At 34.9% G+C, this 24,325-nt stretch overlaps 1 protein-coding gene across 1 annotated transcript in view; it reads right to left on the minus strand.

Annotated features, from left to right (window-relative positions):
- The window catches only part of Rfx6 (regulatory factor X6), a 46,560-nt gene that overhangs the window by 18,444 nt on the left and 3,791 nt on the right, over positions 1–24,325 (minus strand). Inside the window, exons 3-7 of the mRNA XM_028772619.1 lie at positions 24,121–24,244; positions 22,306–22,367; positions 12,479–12,556; positions 11,201–11,228; positions 1,948–2,055 (exon numbers count right to left, since the gene is read on the minus strand). Coding sequence (XP_028628452.1) covers positions 1,948–2,055; positions 11,201–11,228; positions 12,479–12,556; positions 22,306–22,367; positions 24,121–24,244 — 400 coding nt within the window. The remainder of the gene's footprint in view (positions 1–1,947; positions 2,056–11,200; positions 11,229–12,478; positions 12,557–22,305; positions 22,368–24,120; positions 24,245–24,325) is intronic.

Below are 24,325 nucleotides of genomic sequence, written 5' to 3' on the forward strand. Positions count from 1 at the left end.
CTATGTTAAGGAAGAAAAAAGCACTTGACCAAGGAGTCTTCTAGTGTTTATTATTTGTTCAGTTCATATTTTCAAGCTCCTCTTATAGACCAGGCATTTTGTTCAATGCAGAAGATCTGGTACAAAGATTAAATAGTTTTCCCAAGGATCTTTCTCTCCAGTGAAGGAAAAGGACAAGGAAAGTGGTACTCTGACACTGTATGACATGATATGGTGCTCTGTGATGCAGCATGATTGTAATAAGAGCATTTTAAGATCTAGTAGCAAGGAAACTATTGACTAAAACGACATCTTAATTTCTTCATAAGAAAAAATATGTTTAGAGAGTGCCAGACAAAGGCAAGTCTCAGCTCAACTGTAGACAGTGAATATGGAGGGGAGCTGGCCACCATCTTGAGTGTCAACAGAACAGCCCCTCCCAGCTCTTGACACAGTTGTTTACTTGGACCAGCTTCACACAGAGCATGCTCCACTCTTTCTGTCTAGTGAAAAGGGTGCTTCAAGCCCTTGGCTTTAGACCCAACCTCTTTCTAAGAGCTGATTGGCTACCTGTGGACCCTGGCAATTGTGGGAAGGTAAAAGGGCTAAGTTGTCCTCAAGAAAATGGGTGTCAGTTCCTGGACTCATATAAGAGTCCACTGTGAATGAATTTGGAAGCCAGGGCTCTTAGAATCACCTCTGAAACCTGAGTGAGAAATGATGTGCCAATGTGAAAAGTTAGAATTATTTGGAGACCAGCAGAGACACTGAAGTAAACCATTGGCACACCTTGCCTGTCTATTTTTCTATGTCACTTTCCTTCCTCTCTGGCTCTCACCAGGTAGATTTACACAGTAAACATCTTTATGGCTTGTATGCATGCAAGCAAACCTCTCCGCGGAGGTGAGCCAATACCACTCTTCCTCCAAGAAGTGAAGTCCCACTGATTTCTACCACTCTCCCTACAAGCAGCTACATGTTAATATTTACCAGCAATTTCTCTAGTATGAATTCACTCTATGAAGAAACAGTATGTTAACCTTGAGTACTGTGGTTGGATGAGAGAACAGAAGGAAATGGATGTATTCAATCTGAGAATTATCTTCACTACTTGACCTATTCTTCTCTAATGAAGCCCATCTGTCACCCGAACGTGTTCTATAGTTACTTTGCTTCTCTGCTTATGTATAAATAGATTAAAATTCAATTTTCCATTTTTATTTCCTCTTTCTATAAAGTTGCTAAACTTGCTGGGTTTAATTTACAACACTCCTGTGTTTGCACTTCAGAATATAAGTTGTATGAAAAGCACTTTCATATAATGTGAGCTGTACTTGAAGGAAACATAAAGATTATTAACTGATTCAATAATGGTATCCTCTAACAAATGGCAGGATTCTCCAACAAACAACTCTAGAAGTGCAGAAAGAGAACAAGACTTAGTGGGAGAGTTTATTAAAGAAGCATTGGAAATTAATATTGAAGAATACCCAATGAAATGCTTCTCCCTTTTGTCATCTTCTGTAACACTTATATTTAATTACTGTTCCTTCTCAGTGCTGGGAGCAGATTATATCCTAGAAAAATGCTTGGTGACTATTTATTGAGATAAAAATTGAATTAAAGCCAACCAAAACCATAAAGCTTGCCACTGAAAACCAGGATGAAATAGTCACATTCTAGTATTTTTTTTTACCCTCAATTTTGAATTTTAAATAAAAATAATCTTTAGCCCTTGGAATTTATTTTACCACCTTCTGATTACACACTATCATAGATATGGTAAATAATTAATTGGAAAGTGTTTAATCAATGTTAGTAAACATTTGTCTCTCTTATAAATCAATCAATTCTGTGTGATAATGTAGATTTCTGATTGCTTCCTGCAAGTGCCATAAGATTCCAAACAAAAGGAGATATGGAGTCAACATATCAGAAAATCGATAGAGAAGTGTCTTTAATTGATACCTTGTCCTTAGAAATGCATCCTTGGTACACAAGATGTTGAGCGCTGGGGAATTCTGGAAGAAGTGTTCCTGTTTTTGAGCTAAGTGAGTATTTACGAGTAAAACCACCCTGTAATTAAGAGAGGCACAAAAAATGTCAAATCCCAAATTTGGTAATGAAACAGAAATAAACATTGAGAGTTTTGTTTTGAATATTTGTCAATCTTTGCAACTTTTAGAGTAAACTTAAATTCATATTTATTAATGGTATAATTTGGAAGATCTACTTCTGGAATTATTAAAATTATTTTAGCTACAAAATCAAGGATTGCTGGATCCCAACTCTGCATTTATCAGTAATATGAGCAAGATGGTGACAATTAGATTTACTTGTCCAGTCTCAGGTGGGTTAACTACTGCTAGAACTTTACTAGAATCTAAATCACCTGATCTCCAAATTATTCATCTGTACTTCTCTACACTGTCCACCACACTGAATTTGGTGTTTGTCATTCCTTTGCATTTTCCAGAAGAAATTTGTTTTCAGGAAATTAGAAAAAATGCAAATGCATATTTGTAATAATGTGTAATGTTGCAGAGCTGGCACCTATAAGAAACCTGCACAGGAAGAGTGAGTGCTTTTTCACAATGAACCTGAAGCCTCCACAAATGTTCCACAGGACAGAACTGATTGCTCCAGCTCCAGAAACAGACTTTAACACACTTTTCAAAAGCAGCAATCCTTGGGAGGAAGAAACAGGAAAACTAGGAGTTAAAGGACAGCCTCACCTACACAGAGAGCCAGAGGCAACCTGATCTACCTGGGACTCTGTCTCAGAAAACAAAGACTAAAACTGAAATTTAAAAATTTAAGTTAATTAATTTAATTGTCCAGGAGTTAAGATCAACATGGAACCTCAAAAAATGAAAAAGCTTCTATCCAGCTAAGGAACCAGCCAACCAAGTAAAGAGCAAGCTCATGGACTGGGAAAAGATCTCATACATCTAACTGAGGATGTATATTCAGAAACATAAAGAGCTCAAAAACCAGAGTCAAACCCATAACCCAACTAAAAAGTAGACTATAGATTTGAATAGAGAGTTTTGAAGTGAAAGAATGCCATAGAGTACCTGAACTTGAATTAAGAAATAAAAAGCTAAGAGAAAGGGGGAATAAATACAAGGTAATTACAAAAGTCAGATGAACTCTACTTCCTGTCTTCACTTAAGAGTCTAATACATAAAGAAAAAAACAATTATTAATGTAAACATTAGTCTTGTAAGTTTTACTTTTTACCTCTACATTTTATTTTCTATATAATTTAATAAATAGTAACTATTAGTTTAGATTTTAGGACACACATTCACACATACACACACGCACACACACACACACATATATACATATACATATACATATATATATATAGTGTAATTTTGTGACACTACTAAAAAGGATAGGGATAGACGTGTAAAGTAGTTGGTTTTATGTGTTACCGAGATTTAGCAGTCAGAGAGTACATCCAAAAGTTGGTGAGAAGGGGAATTGTACTCTAAAAATTAGAGACAAAGGGGACATAGTAAAACAAAGTGAACGTATATGCTAGGATCTGGATTCCCACTCTTATACATAAGGGTCTATGGAGTGCTCACATCAATATTGCTTTTCATATTTAAAAATATCTCATTAAATACATAATGAATACATTCATCTTGGTGTTTTCCCATAATGGAGGTCTGTATAATAGTACAAAATAAAGGAACTAGAACTTTATATTTGGTATTTGAAAAATCACAAACCTGAGTATTAAATAAAAACAAATTTTCCGAACAAATGATGCCATTTTTATAGAGAGTAAAACTGAACAAAAATTAAGCAACAAGTGTGGCTGGGGATGCATGCTTAAGCCATAAACTGAGCCAGAAACATAGAGAATGAGGAAGGTTTTAAGAAGGAATTTGGTTGCTTGGGGAATAAGGCCAACAATTGACAAATGGGATCTTATGGAATTAAAAAAAAAAAAAGGTTCAGTACACCAATAGAAGCAGTTAGCTGAGTAAAGAGACAGCCCATAGAGTGAGTGAAATCTTTTTATACATCTGACAGAAAACCATATCTACAAGGAACTATGAAAACTAACCCCCCCAAAAAAACCAAAAAAATCAAGATATAGAATAAGAAATTGAAAGATTTTTGAAAAGAAAAGAATTTCAAGTTTGACCGAGGTGACTCAGTGGGTAAAGGTGCTTGTTGTGCAGATGTGGGGGCCTAGATTTGAACTGGCTTAACTCACATAGGATCAGAAAGGGAGCATGCGTCTGTAAACCTGACCCTTCTAAGGCAAGAAGAGAAGTGGAGAAGAAAATCCCCTGGATCTCTCTCGCCAGCTGTCAGGTTTATGCAGTACCAAACAGACTCTGTCCCAAAGTGGAAAGTGAGAACTGACAACCACTGTTTTTCTCTGACTTCCATAAACACACTGTGGCTTGAATGCGTCTGTATTCACACACACAATTGTACACGTGCACACACACCCACATACATACCCTACTTTGAGGATTCCATTTCACCTGATCATAATTGTTTGCCTCAAGAAAACAAATGACAATAAATGCTCATGAGGGTGTAAGGAAGATGAACCTTATTCACTGTTAATAAGAGTGCAAACAGGGTAGCCTCTATGGAAATCAATATGGAAGTTGCTCTAAACGTAGATCTATCCTAAGGCTTAGTAACATCACTCCTTAACATATGCCCAAAAGATTCTATAATTTATGACAAAGAAAAGTGTGCATCATGATACTCTAGTTATAGTAGCAAAAAAATGGAATCAGTGTAGATGCATATAAATTAGAATGGCTAATTAGACATATATATTAAGATATATACATATATGATATATAAAATATATTTATGATATATGTCATAAAATTTTATCCAGTTGTGTGTAAAGAAAACTGAAATTTGCACAAAAATTGTAGGAATTTATATTGTTGGAAAAATATATTAACTTAGGTAACCTGAGCTCAGAAACACAAATATCACATGTTCTCTCTCATAAGACAATGCTAGCTTATAATTTTTATGAATGTGTATTTATGTCTAAAAGTTAGGAAACAGAAAAGGGCCCATTAGAATTCTTTGAGAGAGGAACAGTCTTTTGGGGAAGTGGCAATAATCATGTGTGATGTGAAAGTGGTAGCAGAAATACTGGGAGTAGAAAGATTTACATGAGAAGAGAGAGGACAAAGATTAGTTCAAGGATGGAGTGAGGAGAGGGTCAACCAAAAGTAAGCAGATATTTTAAAATTATAAGGAAATGTGCAACTTTATAAGTTAAACAAAACTAACATTTTAAAAAGAGTTTGAACAGAGGTATTTTGCATGGGTAGATAAAGCTATTCCCCCAAAACATAATATTATTAAATTAACATCCCAGAGAGAACAAGGTCCTCTGAATCTCAACTAACCAAGGAACAGAAGATCTCACAGAGAGTAAACAGGCAAGCACAAGGCCTCCATGGGTCTACTCCAGCTCCTCTGCATATGTTTTATTATAATGATTAGCTTAGTCTTTTTATGAGACTCTTGATTTTGAGAACAAGTGTGTCTCTGACTCTTGTGCCTACCCTTGGGACTCTTCTTCCTGTTGAATTGCAATGTCCAACTTCAGTATGATAGTTTTTGCTATATCTTATTATATTTTCTTTTGTCAAGTTTGATTGTTGTCTCTTGGAAGCCTGTCCTTCTTTAATGAGAGACAGAAAGGAAGTGATTCAAGAGGGAGAGGGAAATGGGAAGAAACTGAGACTGGGTGACGAAACTGGGTGAGGGGAAGCTATAATTAACAATATATTGTGTGAGAAAATATTCTATTTTTAATAAAATGAGATAAAAACATTAAAACCCAGTTTCTAACAAAAATAATAGAATATATTTCTTCACCAGGACAATATAATTAGATTTTATTTTATTGCAAGGGATTAAAAGTTTCTGAGAAATTCTCCACAATTTTGAAATTTAAAACATGTATTTATAAACAAAAATTTCAAATTAATCTAAATTCATAAGATTACAAATGAATTATACTTACTGTCCTGTTTCTGAGTTTTTTTTATTGTTGTTTAGCTTGTGCTGTAGCTTTGCAAAGCTATGTAGAATAGCTTTGCAAGTATGATAAATGTACTTATCATCCTGACTAAGACAGGTTACTTTTCCTTTCCACTAGAAAAAGTTAATGATCTGGGTGTGGTCTAGATCACCACTATTCGTACTTTAACTGTATTTCCTATAGATAGATTCTGAATCAATATTTATTATTTAAAATTGGTACCATACATAAAGTATCTTATATTGATGTCCTTTATATTCCACCTACTATGGTTTCAAAATTTCTCAGATTCTAAAGACAGTTCTCTCATTCTCATTAAATCACAGTAAATATTTAAATTATTTTCGAGCATTCAAATACAATGCTGATAAACGATGCTGAAATGAACATTCTTATATGTGCCTCTCTGTTCTGTGAGAGTTTCTTTAAGAATGCTATTAAATATGATGCCTTCAACTTCATCAGATATTGCCTTTTCTAGTATTCAGGAGTGTTTTTTTCTATACTCTTAACTACAGCATTTCTTCAGACCTTTTATTGTTTTGAATTTAATAATTGTGAAAATTTATTCATAATAGTTTTAATAATTTTGCATTTCCTTTTTCTTTTCATTTTTTTTCAAGACAAGAATTCTTTGTGTAACCCTAGCTCCTCTGGAACTCACTCTGTAGACCAGGCAAAGTACCAAGTGCTGGGATCAAATGTGAACATCCTATGCCTGGCTTGCATTTTTCTAACAAATATTTGTATTGAGTAATTTTTATTGACAAAGATAGTACTCAAAATATTATTTTTTCATTTAGTATGGATTCTAGCCATCTAAAATGGGTGGCTGGAACATCAGCACTTTATGGTAGTCATTCTTGTTATTGTTAGGTGAATTGCCTATATTACTCTTGGTTATATGTCATTTTAAAAGATTTTAAAATTTTTATTTAATTATGTGCATGTTTGTGGTTATGTATAAATGAATTCAGGCGACCATGGAGACCTGAAGAGGGTGTCAAATACTCTAGGACTAGATTTACAGGAGATTGTGAATTATCTGATGTGGTTGCTGGGAACCAAGAATTCTGGTCCTCTGGAAGAGCAGAAAGTATTCTTAATCTCTGAGACATCTGGTCCACCTCATTCTGTTACATTTCTAATGTATCACATTTTTTACACATCATAGAACAGTGATGCTCAGTAGAACTTCTCTAATGTTAATGTTCTGTATTTATTCTGTCTAAAATAGTAACCATTCACTGCATATAATTTATAATCAATTGAAATATAGCTAGTATGACTACAAATTTTAATTTTTAGTTTTGTTTAATGGCTTTCCATAATTAGTAGCCACCATATCCCAGAATATACTTATAAATACTATCTCTGTCTAGACAAGTCAAAAGTCCTAGATGAAAACACAATACTGTTTTTCTGCTAAATGGATATAGTATTAAAGTAATTCCTAATGACTCATTACTGTACATGTAGATTAGTGAGTCTCTTATTATTTATCAGAAAAGCTTCTTTTGTATTAGATAGTTATTAGTATAGAGACTTAAAACTGGCCAATGTGCAGAGCATAAGAAACTATGGAGTACTCAGCATTCATTGGGACATTTATATCACACCCCTTTTCTTCCAGACTTAAGGGTCATCCTGATACAGGATGTGGAAAGATTGCAAGTGACAGAAGTCGTACACATCTATATAGCAAAACAGTAGTTACTAGAAATGATTGACAGATTGCAGAAATGAACTCACAGCTGCTGTGATTTCATGCACAAGATCTACACAAGATCTGCACAAGATCAAGCCAACCAAAGATCCCAGCATGTGCTGGAGAGGAACCCATGAAGCCCCACCCTAGCTTAGGGGCTATTTGTAACTGGTGGTACCTAGGGAAAGTAGAGTCAGTTTTGATGGGATGCCATCTGTGAAAACCTACCCAAGTTTTAGTTGAAGAAAGGAAAGTGGGGAAGATTTTATCAAAAAACAATTTACACATGTGTGAAGTTCTCAAACAATAAAAGAATAAAAAACAAGCAAACAAGGAGAACAAACAATAATCAAAACTATAGGTTTGAGATGAAATAGACTACAACACTACTATCATCATGTCTTTCTGTCATACACATCAATATGTTAAGATTATTTTAAGATCAATATCAAACATATTAGTAGAAACGCAAAACAACAGTAACAACAAAAATAACTTTGTTTTTCTCTTGAGGAAGCATCAAGGCAGGCTTTGTGCTGACAGGTATAACTCGTGTTACATTTTGCTTTGATAAGCCTACTTTCTCTAGCAATGACTTGGAGCAAGTCTTTGAAAAATATCTTCATCCCTTTTTATTGTAGCCAACCCTTACCACACACTCAGTCTTTATTTATACCAGAGAACTTTCTCAGCTACTCAATCTCTACTGCATTTTTTCTGTCTACAGTTGAGTGCATATCAGATACTCAAAATACTTTGGTGTCTAATAGATATGTACTCTTATGGAGTCTTCTGGTTTATACTTCTTTTAAGTGTTATTTTCTATATATTCTAAGCTTATAGCTATTTTGATTATTTTCAAAATTACTCACCATAAAGGTGTCTATTAGACTACTATATAAAGAATTAGCATATTTATAATATCGAGTGGATCTAACCAGTAGTATCTTTGACAATTTTAATTTTAACATACTGTGCTTTTTAAAAATTATGACTCCCCTTCAAAATTCTTCAGATTTCTGTCATCCAAATTCTATAATTTCCTACCATTCATGTTTTCTAAGACTGTCTCCACATGTCTCAACAGAAGATCCATGAGAAATGAAGTATTATCAAAAACTATCTGGATTTTCCTACTTCTCCCAGAAAGATATGTAACTAATATGTGTCTTTCAAAAGAGTTCTGCATATGGTGAGTGCCTAGGGACATTAGGACTGAGTTCCCAACCCTGGGAAAAGTGATTGAGAAAAATTGACTTTCCTAAAGCTCCCCCAACCCATTTCTTCTCAGGCTGCTTCACAGCTGGTGACCTGACAGAGAAACAGCACCTTAGGGAAGCTGCCTCAACTTGCTGTCATAGAGTTTGCCACATCCATCTGAATTTGCCTTTCCACTTTCCAGTTTGAAAGGAAGAGGTGCACCTTCATTCCCATGTCTTCGTCAGGATGATGAGTATATGGGATTTTACTATTTATTATACATGTCTTTGCAAAGCGTTAAGCACTTCAGAATGTAAAAGCAAACAAAAGCTGGACATAACAAAAGCTAAACAACAATTAAAATGAAAAAGAGATGACAAAAAAGTTAATACACATAGTGGTTTATAAATTTTGATTGTCTTAAATTTTAGTTCATAAATACATGTTTTAAATTCCACATATTACCTTGTCCTCTAGAACTTGTAGTATTATAAATATGTAAATTAGTTGCCTAGACTGTGGATTTAAAAAGCAGAACCCACTTGATGTGTATGCCCATGCGTCCCTCAGCCTTCGTAGCTTTGGCCATAAATCAACAGGATTAGCAGCTACTCAGTCTATCTCAGAATTATTAATATTCAAATAACCTAAAGTATACATATATTTGTACTGATTATTTTTTGTCCTTATCAAATAGGAATTGTTGATCACCTTAAGCACAAAAATAATTTTTAAATTTTCAAGTTTGTTGTGCAAATATCTCATTTAAAGATCACTTTTTAGGCAAATGAGGGTTCAGCTCAGTGGTAGAAACTGCCTAACACATGCAATGCCTCTAGTTCAGCCCTCTGCCTGCAACAGGTACTTGGTTCTGAGCTTTTGGAAAGCTCTTTTATGGTCAGTCATCATTACAAAAATATATTACTGTTGTTGCAGGTGCTTGTAGAAAATAACATGCCACAAAGAGTTTATTAACAACTTTAATAGCTAAATGTGAATTAGTAATGTAGTCAACTAACGAGTAACAAGTAGATCTCAGATGCATTTTCCTTTTACTTTGTGAGCTAAAATATGCTGTACACAGGGCAGATCAGTGGATGCATGAAAGCTCAGTGGCCATCTCATCGGACTCGAAGAACACCTGAGTGAAATCACTGACAACCCCTATTGACCTAATCTTAAATGAACCAACGTGCGTTTCTAAGTCAATATTTTTGCAGTTTTGTGATTGTTTATTTAATAAAAGCTATTATTTCATTGATAAAAAAAGCAATCTGGAGTTTATTGTGTAATTAACCATTAACTTTTTAAAAAGTATTGGAAAGAAACTGGTCATTTCAGAGAGTTGGGACCTTTTATTATTTCTTACAATAATTTGCTTGCATTATTTCATCAAGTTAATGGAGTTCCACTTTACTTGAGTTATGATTTACCACACAGCACATTGTCATGTGCCTTGAGTTCTATGGCACCTTGTTTTAATGATTAGTTAAGATGAAGATAATGAAGGTCTTATCATGTGCCTAATTAGCCATGCAGTCCTTAATGGCAGTCTAACTCATTTAGATAAAGTCAGTTTGCTGATATGTTCTTTAAGGAGAGGTTGGAGAGGAAGCCAAGGGAAAAAGATTTCATATAGTGTGTTTGTGAGTTGTGTGCATGTACAAGTGCATGTGTGTAGTTGGATGCATGCATGTGAGTACCTTTATATGTGTACATGTGTGTGTACATGTGTGCATGCAAGCATGTACATGTGCTTGTGCATGTGTGTATATGAATATATGTGCTTCTGTGTGTGTGTTTGTGTGTGTGTGAGTGGTGTGTGTGTGTGTGTGTGTGTGTGTACACAGAGTAGCAGAATACACAGCAGGGCAGTACAGCATTGGGACTTCCTGACAACTATGAAAGCTTTTTCCTGAATCAATGTAGTTCAATTACCATTTCTTCCTGTATCTTCTACTTAAGCTTTTCTAGTCATTGAAGTAGAAATTCTTAGGGCAGTAGTGGCCTACTTTTTAATTTCTAAGTATATGGTATTAAATTATTTCAGTTAAACTGAAAATTATCCCTCCCAAGCAAACTGGAAACTCTTAAACAGGTCCATGCAAAGATTCTCACTCTAATTTAACTGTATTTGAAGTTCTTGTTTTCAATTGGTGCCCAATAAATAACATTTACTTTTATACTTAAGTAACAAAACTTTCTGACCTTCTAAGATACATAGCAGATGTGAAACAGATGAGAAGCATTCTTACCTCATTCTTCAGTTTGCTTCCGGAAAACCTTAAAAATCATAAACCTTCCATTAGTTTCAAAGAAATTACCATTACAGCAAAATAACACAGAGGACATTAAAAGAAGTCTGTTTCATAGCATCATTACTGTTCAAATGTCTATAAAATGGTTTGATGGAGGAAATTAATACAGAAGATATCTCAGGATGTTGGGTAAGATTTGAGACAAGCAAAAACACTTTATACTAAAGTTTTGTGTGTGTCCTAGCCTGTATTTACATTTTATTGTGGATATTTACTAGTAACCTACTACAATAATACCCAAATTAATCTTAGCATAACTCAAGTGACTAATTTTTCTCCTAAGATATTTTACCATTAAAACTAGTTCTTCTTTTAAGAGTTATAAGTAATTCTACATAACTATGTCATGAGGAAATCTCAGGTGAAGTTTTAATTAGTCTTTTCCAACATTCTTCTAAAAGTTGTGTACCCACAGGTCTTGTTGATCATAACATCACATATTAATATTCTGCTCCTGATAGTTCATGGCAGCTTAAAACAATGCACTCTTTATAGTAACATGTATTTTTGTCACAGAGATTCAAATGAACAATCATACAGTACTCTCTTAATAAGTAATATGGTACTCAAAGATTATGTTTAACAATGATTATAATAAAATTTTTGCATTGCTAAGGTATTATTCTAATATACAGATTTTTAAAACAACTCTCTTTAAAAGTATCACATTTTAAACTTTATTTTTTATGAATCCAGCCTGAAAATAGACTCACCCTTACGAATAAATAAAAATATTTAAAATATTTGTTTATTTTTATGTTATGTGTATGGGTGTTTTGGGCTGCATGGATGTCTGTATGTCCTGGATGCCAGAAGACAGCATTAGATCCTCTGGAACTTAGTTTTGAATGGTTGTTAATTAGAGGATGTGAGTCCTTTGCAAAACCAAGTGCTCTTAACCCTGAGCCATCTTCTCCAGCCCCTGACTAAGTGTAAACTTAAAGGCAATTCTTCTTCCTTGCATTCTCCTCCTTATCTCTTGGGGGACACTTGGTTCACCATTACTTTCTCGTTAACCATTAAAATTATATAATTTACCAAGTTATCTAGATAACTTGATAACTTGATAATGTTCACACTATACTGACATTAGGTTTGACAATTAGAAGAAAACATTTTCATAGTAAGAAAAAATTACAAAGCAATTCATTGAATAGATATCACATATACTTAAAGAAATGAAGAAATGTTTGGTGAAATATGTTATCACTCTACCTTGTTAAGCCCTTTCCAGAGTAAACAGAGTGGTAATATGCACTGCTTTCTTTGATGCCAATTCCATAGTAATGATACCTATGTCAAGATAAGAACCATTTCTTCATTAATGAAAGGGAAACAAAACTTAGGGATAACTGCACTAACCCATCAAGACCTGCTACCCACAGGAAACCACCCCTGAGAAATACCACTGCCCATCTTCCTGCCATGCTTTTCCATCCATGGTCAGGAAATAGAAAAAAACTAAAAGATGAGAACATTTTCATTGAACTTCAGACTAACTGGAGCTCAAGGGGAAAAGCTGCTCAGACGAGGAATGTCAGGGCTCCAGGGCCAGAGGGGAAAGATGTAGTCTTTTAATGAAGGCATTCACATGGGCTATGAACTGCCTGATGAAAGAGGGATCAGAGCCTTCAAACACAAGGACTGTGGTAGCAAAACTGTTTCTATTGATTTAATGTCATTTGACTCAGACAGTGGTTTTAAAATTAACACACACACACACACACACACACACACACACAAACAGATACACACTAAAATAATGTTATATTTTTAAAACAGGAAGAATGATATTTTGTAAGTCTGGAAAGACTGAGAATATTTAAACTATCAGTTTTGGTAGAAGGAAAAAAATATCCTATTAACCTGAACAGAAGACTGCCATAACTACTCTACTTTTGTAGATGGTAAAAGCTATACTATATGATATGAGGCAAGGGGATCTCTAAGGTGTATTGAAACAAAAATGGAGACAGAAAAGTAGGAAGTATAAAAGCTCAAAACTAATAAACTGACTTTACATGTCTATGGTAAAAGAAAGAAGCTTAACTAATAAAGACCCCCCCCCCGATCAAAGGAAATTCAGTAATAGAAATAATTAAACAGCAAATAATAAATAATAAACACTATCAGCAGTACTTAAACTATAGGTAAACTAGCAGATTTATATGTACTTGGTCAGATATAGTAGTAGAATTCAGATTATGAACTTGGGAGTTTGAAATAAGTATTAATATTTCCTTTTTATGACTTTAGAATAAGATACCAGTACAATGTCACTGCATTAGAAGAAATAAACTAGTGGTATCCAAAGTCGAGAGAATCTTTTTAAATGGAAAAAATGTTATAACTTCATGTACTTTTGCTCTCCAGACTCTACAGTTTAAACAACTACACTTTATCTACTTGCTAAAACAATATATCCTAAGCATCATTTCAAACATTGATAAACTTCTCCTATCTTTTTGTTTTTCATCTCTAACCCTCTTTTCAACAGTAATAAAATAATCCTAACCCATAGTAAAGTGGTTTGCCATGCAATCTATAAACAACTACACTGCCTTCAAAGGTGACAGGCAACCAGATAATGCCAAGATGTAGCCATGAGTTCAATAAACATCAAAGCATGTCTATCATGTCTGGCCATTGGGACAGTTGTCAGAATGATGATGAATGCAGTAGACATGAGAAATAAGACCAGCCGTTCATCCCAGTTCATGGCCTCCTGAACTAGATGCCTGCCGGTCCTGCTGTAGTGATCACAGTGAGCAGCACTGAGGAAAGTATATTTCTAGGTTTTAAATTACCTGATAGTTGCATTAATTGCAATTAACTACAGTTGCATTAGTTATTTTAAATTGCAGCATCCTTCAAGACCTTGGCTAGTGTGGATTTGTAATTTATTTTCTATTTATGACATTAAGATTGTTTTCATATATACTTACTAGTACCTTCTTCATTATCGTTGTTGTTTATTACCAATGCAACCATTAGAGCATGAAAGTTTACAAACTTGAATTCAAAGTCAAAGTCTTGTGCACTTAATTCATTTATTTATTTATTCTGGTCCAAATGTAACTGACATAATAACTCAGACACCAGAATTCTGACTTGGTCAGCTGCCTTGACCTCCACAATGCAGAATCATGAACAGGCCTGGAAATAGGAAGTCAAATGTTATCTGTGTGCTAGATTGTGAAGATTCAGGGCCAGGGAGAGGAGGGTCTCAGACCCAAGGGAGTTAGCAGTCTTGGGGCAGAAAAGTGTGCAAAGCAACTGCTTTGTCTGGCCTCAGTGGGAGAGGATGAACCTAATCTTGATGACTAGAGACTTGATGCCTCAAGGAAGGGGGATGGTGGTGAGGTGTGAGTGGGTCGGTGAGGGGGTAAATAGGTGAGAGATGGGAGTGGGTGGGTGGGTGGGTGGGTGGAGGAGCACCCTCTCATAGGCAAAAGGGAGAAGGAATGAGGTGAAAAACTCTTGGAGGAGGAACTGGGAAGTGGGCAACAGTTGGAATGTAAATAAATAAAACAATTTAAAAAGGAAGAAAGGCAATTCTGAATTAACATATACTACATCAGTTGAAGACAATGATAGCAAATGATAATAGTAGTTGCCATTTATTGAATTCCTACTACTATAAAAAAAACTTTGAGCCGGGTGGTGGTGGCACACGCCTTTAATCCCAGCACTTGGGAGGCAGAGGCAGGCGGATTTCTGAGTTCGAGGCCAGCCTGGTCTACAAAGTGAGTTCCAGCACAGCCAGGGCTACACAGAGAAACCCTGACTTGAAAAACTGAAAAAAACAAACAAACAAACAAAAGAACTTTGTACATACATGATTTCAAATGCTCACAGTCTACAAGTAATACATTATCTCAATTTCATAACAAAGAATGAAAAACAATCTGTGATTTATGTTAATTTTTATTTATTTATTTTTGTGTGTATGGGCACATGATATGTATGTGTGAGTGTGTGTGCAGGTGTGTATTGTGATGTGACTGTGAGTGCATGTGTGTGGAGACCAGAAGGACAACTTTGAGGAGTCAGTTCTTTTCTTCCACCAAGCTCAAATAATTAGGTGCCAAGTGCTTTTACCCATTGTGGCATTTTATCAATCCTGTGGTTCATTTAAAGGCTTATTTAACAGCTATATGGGTTTGAAGGCAAAATTCAAGGCCACAGTTTCACAGAGCAACTCTGTACTTCAACAGTGTATGTTGCCTTCATCCCTGAAATGCAGAAGATGCAACTAATTTTTTTTAAATCTCAAGCTTACTCACAATTAGAATTTTTTAAGCCACATACAGTCTGAATACATGTGTGTTAATATACACACTCTCTCTCTCTCTCGGAGTCATCATGAGTCAGAGTAGCACAAATAGTCAGCATGAATCCCTCAGACCTGCAGCACTGATCGGGTGTTTCATATTTGACCTTCCACGTGTAAATAAAGCCTTCTAGATTGCAAGCTTCCTATAACAGGGAGTCAATAAACTTGTTGAATAATTGAATATATGAAAAAAGTTTTAAAACTAACAATGTGTCATAAAAGAGATTGTATAAACAACTTGTCGATTAAGGTCAAGCAGATATAACCATGTATGTAAGTGTGACTGGCACAATCTAAAATTTGGGGAAGATCAAAATATTTTATCACAAGTGATACATGAAAAATACTCATTCTTTTCACCTAGTCACAAGCACTTTGTAAACTTAGCTGTTTCTGCCTGGATTACTGGCTCTCCATAAAGAGCTTGTGCTGGCTCCAGCCGTTGTTTTGTTGGATATCTTTCTTCCTTCCTGGGATAAGATTGTTTCTTAGTCAACTTTGAGGTATATTGTTAGTGAGTGAAACTGCCTACTCTCTGAGGCAAAACTAATCTCTCTGTCCACTGAATTCCATTCTTGGCCACTTATCCCATTGTAGCCTTTATCCCTGTAATCATTAGTATCTCTGCCAATGGCTTAAACACTAAGATTTGAAGATATCCTCGGGAATTTATCAATGTTTGTGTCCTATGGATTTGAAAACCAGTAAAACATAAACATGAATCCAGTAGGTTTTTTTGTTTTGTTTTAGTGAACACCTGACATTGTGAATTTACATGTTACCAATAAAACTCTTGTGCAAAGCCAAAGTTGAATGTTTAAGTATTTTATAGGACTGACACGAGGTCAGCAAGTTTAGAAAGGAAGCTGCTGCTGACACAGATCTCAGGATTTTATTCTGTCTACTGGTGTGCTCCTAGGTTCTTTGGGAGCAAATAAAACAATCTTTTCCCCTTAAGCTTTCTTTTGGTCTAACAAAGCACCTGTTATCATCTTAGTGATGATTTAGTGTCTTTCAGAAACGAGGAAAGATAGCGCACGAGCACAGCCGTCTTCCTAGAGTTAAACATAAACCCCGTAAACCTGGGAGGAGTGAGTTCACGCAGGGTATGTGCAGATTCTTCATCTCTGCTGTAGTATTTTACAACATCGTTTGACATTAGTAGATTTGGCTAAAACAAACCTCACTAGAAAATGTTTCCAGGAACATCGCTACAAAGTAACATATGCTAATACATGGTAAATAAGAGTAAAATTTGTTTCACTGCTTTGACATATGTATCTCTGCCAGCTTCTTGTTTTGAGGGCTATTCTACTAGATCACGATTCTTTAACACTATGATTACACACAGTTTACTAAGGGAAACATCTTATAACACCATTACAATTTCTGAGTGATTAGTTATGTTGTCTAGAAACAAAAAGTTTGTCACACAACTAATCTTTCTGATTTTCTAACAATATTGTGTCTATTCATTAGCACCACTGTCCTCTGCCTTATGCTTTATGTCAAGTGACTGATCTCATTTACAAGTTATGAACACAAAGGAATGATTAACTAATTCACAGGCTCAAAATATAATTATAACATTCTTAGTAGATTAAGTGAAACTATTACATTTCTCCTTCATGGTCAACATGTTGACATTCTGTCCAGCACTTTTCTTCATCAGCTGATCTGGATACACCTATGCTTACACTTCTTCTTTTCCTCATCACTTCTCATATAGAATTCCTGAAACATATGTTCCCACTGAGCTAGTGGCCCTGATGTTAGTTGTTTACACTACACAAATGAAAACCGATAAGGAAATGATGGGGTTAAGCTGCTCAGGGACTTGCAATAACCTGCTGTGATAAGAGCAGCTGTCATATCAGTTTTTATTAACCCACTAAATCACCACTAATAAATAAGATAATAGCTTTTGCCCATCATGTCTGAAAACCAAGATTTGGTTGATCAAAGTCTGCCAGAAATTAAAATGTAACTTTGATTCAACCAGTCTATGTTGTACATAGTATCTATTAAAGAAATGACTTACAACATCCCTTACTTTATTCACCTATTTCGAGCAAAGACACATACAGGCTTTTTTGTTTCATTTGTATCCCCAAAGGCTAGCCACTATTGAGACTGTTAATATAATGCTTATTAATATTAATAGTGAAAATTCTTTGATAGCAGATAACCTATCTTATCATTCTTTATACTTCGAAAACTTTTTAGAACCATGCTTTGTACCTCAATTCCAATTGAATGTATCAATTATTCCTGAAATATTCATAATCAGAAAATATGCGTGATTTATTCTGTAGTGACTAAAATTTTATTTTTTGAAGACTTAAATTTAAAAATGTAAAAGAAACCCTTTCTTTTAGCATCAAAGAAAGAAGAAGAAACATGAAGATAAAGCCATTTTCTGTCTTGATATCTACTTATATACAGAATATGCTACTGAGGCTGGAAAAATAAGGTTTAAGGAACAGAAATGGGGTTCACTTGATTTGTAGAGTTTGGGATTGATCACTTTGCTACGCCTTGTCACATAGATCATAGCTTCCCAACTTTTAGAGTCCATATATTGCTATGAAATGGAAAGAGACTTTACTCCATGAATCCCAAGTATATCTGAGGTCAGTTTCAGAAACTGTGATCCCCTACTTGCTGTCCGGAAGACAAAAGAGCCATCATCACCTAGCAGCAATTCCATCTGACATCCCAAACAAAAATATTTAAAAATCAATTATTCTATGAAAATATAGCAAAATTGAAAACTTACTCAACACTTCAAGAAAATGAGTTAAAATTCTGGAAGAAAGTATGATTTCCTGATTTTTCTAAATAAGATTCCTTCATTTGTACTTATGTCTCAGTTGCTCGTGTTTGCAATAGTCATAAAATATTTTTTATAAAATTTAAACCAACAAAATGCTAAACACCTAGCAGAAAGAATAATTGGAAGATAATATATTTACCTCGAGGATGCTTAGGGTTAAAATTAGGAGCCTGGGAGTTCATTGGTTGTGCAAATTTGCTCTCATACAAAATATATATCACTAAAATTAGTGACTAAAGGTTAATAAAATATTATTTTCTTTAAGGAAGAATGTAATAGTAATTACTCTTAAAAACTGCTTTAGCAGAACAAAATTAATAAAAATCTCAATTAAAAAGATGAAGATAATGTAAAGTTTAATAAATTAATTGTTTTTGTAATATGACTGATATTAGAAACAAGTGTTTTTTTTACTTTTACTACTTGACAAACATATACCTTAGACTCAGTTGAACCTTGGTATAATTGCCAGCATTGTTAGTGGGTTGTATTCTTGTGAACGTAAGCAAGTCAATAACATTCTAACTACAGTTTCCTTATATATAAAAAAGCAATTCCTGTCTTATATCATTACTGAAAGGATTAAACCTAAGGAATATATATATATATATATATATATATATATATATATATATATATATAATAATATAAACATTAAATTAAATGCATTGATGATTATTGATGCTTTCAGTCACAATTTTCTCTTATAAAAGAGTATCATTATAAGGTTGAAAATATACTTGATCTTCCACTAATATTGTTTAAATGTTATTTAATTCTCAAAATAATGATATAAGGTATCACAATCCACTTTATTGATAAAGCCTGAGTGATCTGGCTGTTCTCACACAGTTACATATGGAAGCCTAGAATTCAGCCTGATTTGTTCAACTTTAACTCATGTTCCAACCATTAGGCATGGTGTCTTTGATGTACTGTCTTCCAAAATAAAATCTGAAGATGCTTTTTAGAAGCAAAACCAGAAATGCTACCTAGATAAGAACAATCATATCAGAACATTACCATATCTAGGATGATCCTTGCAATATCTTTTGACATACTTTGTTTGCACAGTGGACATTATTTCTACTTATAATATAAAAATGCCCAAAAGGGTGATAGCCATGTCATAAAAAGCAAATAGTATATCAATAAGGCAGAAAAAATTTAAATCATTTGGCCTTGATCATGTCAATGACTCTTAATTATCAAATAAGTTGCCAGAAGCCACCAAATGTTGCTATATCAACGTAAGAACTGGAGTGTGGCTGTGTCACAATGGGCACAGTTAATGATTCATCTCTAATCCTAAAGGCTCCTTCTGGGACTAATTGACTTTCTCTACAGCCTGCCCACCCACCCTCCTCTAGATCTTGTCAAGAGGATTGCTTGTGTTGCTTTGCCTCTTTGTCCCCTATCTTCATACTTCAAACACTGTCTTATTTTGCCTCTACTTATACAATATAGTACTTTAGAAATCATCAAACCGGACTGAGCCAAGCTTGACATAAAGCTGACTTGGTTAGAATGGAAAGGCTTTTGTCCCCTAGTGTGGTAGTTTATTCTTCTTTCACAGGCCATAGTATTTTCAAAAGTACTTAAAAATCAGCAAAGTAAGTATTGCCTGATAATAAATTATGTGTTAGACAACAGAAAGAAGTAAAAATGAATGAAACAAAGTATCTGTCCTCAAAATAGTATCTGCTTAGAAAGGAGCTAAACTAATATCATATTTAGATAGATATTAATAAACAACCATGAGAGTGCAAAGAATCTACCCAAAGTAACTGACTAAGAGAACATTCAAGCTTCATAAGGCATACCTTTAAGTGGCTAAGATTTCAAAATACATACAAAGGCAAGAGTGTCCTCAGCTGGGGAAGCTAACATGGAAGAGAGATATGTGAGTGATTCTAAAGGTACTGGGATGATAATTAAGGGACAAACATAGCAATATACTGATAACTTAGAAGTAAACTATATGGGAGGAAAACCAAGTCATAAGACACTTTGCATATCAAGGTAAGAAGCTATCTTTAAGAGTAGAAATCATGAAGTAGTGAGAAGATGGAAATGCTGAAGGTGCTTGCTTCCAAGTCAAACTGAATTCAATCCCCAGAACTTAATAGAGATGATTGACTCCCAAAGATATCCTCTGACCTTCCCATGTGTGCCATGCACAGTACACAGACACGTACACACACACACATGAGAGAGAGAGAGAGAGAGAGAGAGAGACAGAGACAGAGACAGAGACAGAGAGAGACACAGAGAGACACAGAGAGACACAGAGAGACAGAGACAGGGAGACAGAGAGACAGAGACAGAGAGACAGAAAGAGAATGGAGGGGAAGGGAGAGGGAGGGGCAGGGGAGGAAAAGGAAGAGGGTGAGGGAGGGGCAGGGGAAAGAAGAAGGAGAGGGAGCAAGAAAATAAATACGTAGATACATTTTAAAGAGTTTAAAGAACTGAAGTTGTAAGCCTGTGTAAGTCCCTGAGCATTGGAGAGAAAAGATGGAGTCAGAACTTCAGAAAGTCAATGTGGAAACACTGTACTGAATGACTAGAGCGTCAATATGACACTACAAAACTGAAAATGAAGAAAGACAACTTCAGGAGAATTCAAAAATTAAGACTTAATTTTTTTGCAAGAGACTAGAGCTGACTAGTGTAAGGCAGCTGCTAGTACTAGTAGGGAACACTTGAACTGTGGCTAGTTTTGAACAGAAATGTGCAAAATATTTATGGAATTTTAAAAACAGTATGAACAAAACAAAATATCTTCTCAAATTTTTATATGGATTATATACTGAAATATTTTTTGTATACCGGGTTAAATAAAAATTTATTGAAATTAGTTCCACTTGTTGCTTTTTACTCTTTTGCCATAGTTACCAGAAAATTTTGGACTAATATGAGGCTGCACTATGGGTCAATGGTGTACTGGAATTCATGAGACCACCTGCAAGCTAGAAGGATGGGAGGAAGCTGGAAAGTGACTCAGAAGTTATAAGTCAAGGTTCTGTGTTGAAGAGGGAGGTTGTTGGAAAGAACAAGTGCTAGACAGTAGGCAAAAAAATGAGTAATTGTAGAAACAGGCTATTTGGGTTTTACCCAGATACAGAAGTATTCTGGCAGAGTAATGTACCTAGTGCTGGGAATAGTGACTGGTAACTAGTCTTTCGAGAACAGTAAAGAGAAGATAAACAAAAAGTAGTGGAGGGAACAACAGGTCTGACCTGATGCTTTTTTCAATATGAAAGATTTGATTCTGTTCCAAAATGAAAACGTGGACAGAGGAAACACTGGTGAACATGGGTTAAGGAGGATCTACAGAGAGTTAGAAAAGAATATCCAAGAGTGTCAAGGGGCAGGATGAATACAGCTTACTGTATGTTTATATTTGTAGTGAGAAATGATCAAGCAGGTTATTGTGCATGTCATTTGGCTTGATGGGGGAAGATGGGATGTCACATGACTGAAATGACCATCTGGATGAGAACAGTTGAAGAGGAATTTGAAGCATGCCAGGGCTCGCCTTGTGTTATTGACCTTATCATTTAGGGGATGTTATCAGGCTCCTTGGTCATTAAATTTTGTCTTGTACATATTTTGTTCAAGACATTGGTGACTTTATCAAGATTGTTCACTTCATATATTTCAGGAGGAAGCAAGATAAATATTATGAATAGTCTTTGTAAATTTTTCTATATATATATATATATATATATATATATATATGCACACATACACACATGTTAGTTCTTATAGTTTGTCTGCTTCTACCTCATTAAGAAGAAAATACATGGTTCCATTCACTGAGAAGACAATGTTACCTTATATTTATAAGACCTATTATTCTGTTCTTACTTTGAATGCCCTCTTGTTCCAAGTCTTCGTGTTGTTAGGAGGGGAAATTTTTGGCGAATTGTCTAAAAAGAAAGACAAGATTTAGAATACATGTTGTTCTAATGCAAAGTACTAATTTCTTAACTCAAGAAAGTAAGTGGTAAACTAAAAGGAGCACTTAAAGTAATATGCATGTGTTGATAAGAAATACATAAATTATCACGGTTACTTTATTTATGCCAAAGGAGGGTTGTTTAGATTTCTTTAAAATAATTCCATCCAGAGATTTATCCATATCAAATATCCATCACCATTCTGAAAGGATTCTTGAATCTTAAGAGAGCTCCATGAAAAATTTGATAGGTTAATTACTTCTAGTTTAACTGGACATTAAATGTGCTCTGTGATTCCCACTTAGGCATTATCATCATTGGGTAGGCTCAGAAAAATGGTACTGCTAGTATAGACATCAGAAGCTGTTTCATCCAGCTTTAGAGGGTATACTAAGCCTTGAGGAGATCGTTTATCAGCAATTATCACAATAAGCCAATCACAGACATGGCTAGATCCTAGGGCCCTGCTCTACATGTAGCATACCATACTCTACATCACACTGCCTCTGTAAGAAAACATGTTTTCAAAATAACTAACTACTTTTTAGTATTATTGTATATGTATAGGTTTTTTTACCAGCATATATGTCTGTGTACTACATGCATGCAGTGTCCATGGAGGCCACAAGAGGCAGGAGATGCCCTGGAACTTGCTATATGTGTGTATAGCTATACGTGTATATAGTTACAGCAGTTCATTTAGAAGAGCTGTCAATTCTCTTAACCACGGAGGGATCTCTCCTGCCCCGCAAATAAACTGCTTCTTTAAAGTATGGCTTTGGTCTACTTTTAAAGTGGTGAGCTGGGTATAATGACACATGTCTTTAAATCCAGCACTCAACAAGATGAGTAGAGGATCACAAGTTCAAGGCCAACTTGAGCCAGATAATGAGTTCAAGATAAACTTGAGGTATGTAAAGAAGTCCTGCTATATACCTATATATAAATCACTTGCCTCCATCCCCTCCTGGAAAACCTGAGGAGATAGACCATAACATTCATTACTTTGGACTTTGGAAATCTAGTACTTGAGACCCAAACTCCCTACAGTTCTACTAAGATATCCTAGATTCCCAGACAATAGATGACTGGAAGAGGTTTAAAGCTGAAAGCTTTACCAAGCAATTAATATTGTTCTCTAATTCTCAAAATGATATCAACATATATAAGCCATCCAATGTTAGATTCATAGATTTCTATTCTAATGATAGAAATGTTAAATGATAGAAATGTAACCAATCCTATTATAAAATATGTTAATTCTGTGCCATAAGCATAATCAAACTAAGTCAAAGATTAAGGACAACTACTTAAGTAATAGAATAACTATTGTTGTTAAGTAATAGAATAACTCTGTCAAAAACCCAAATATTTGGACTATGTGAATAATAAGGAAAGCCTGCATTTATGGGTTCACCTTCAATTGCTTTTATGTTTCATTATAGTTTGTACCAATCTCTTTAATTCATCCTCTTTGAAGAAACATGACACTTTTTTATGGAGCTTGCTTTGAGCTCACATTAGATCTGATAGCCAATAATCTGTGACTCAAAAAGAAAAATCAAGATATATACGTATAGCAGTTCCAAGGATAAATTTCACTTATGCCTGTAAAGCAAATGTTTTAAGATTGTCTAAGAGAACTCATTTAGGTAAATTTAGTTACACATTGTCTATACAATATGTTAGTTATAAGGCAGTATAGCCAATATGTGTCATATACCTTTCCAAAGGTGGCTGCACAAGCTGGCTCCAGTTTCTCTTTCCTGCAGAAATCTAAATAGTGAGCATAAAGAATGCACCGTGGGAGGCAAACTCCTTCACACACTATGTAATTGTCTTCAAGCCTGAGAGAAAAGGCCAAGAATTAGGTCAAACTTTTCCACTACTACCTCCCAATTCCCTCAATGACCTTATGCTAGTTTTGA

This window comes from Grammomys surdaster, unplaced genomic scaffold (genome assembly GCF_004785775.1).
Source record: "Grammomys surdaster isolate TR1022 unplaced genomic scaffold, NIH_TR_1.0 215, whole genome shotgun sequence".
NCBI lineage: Eukaryota > Metazoa > Chordata > Mammalia > Rodentia > Muridae > Grammomys > Grammomys surdaster.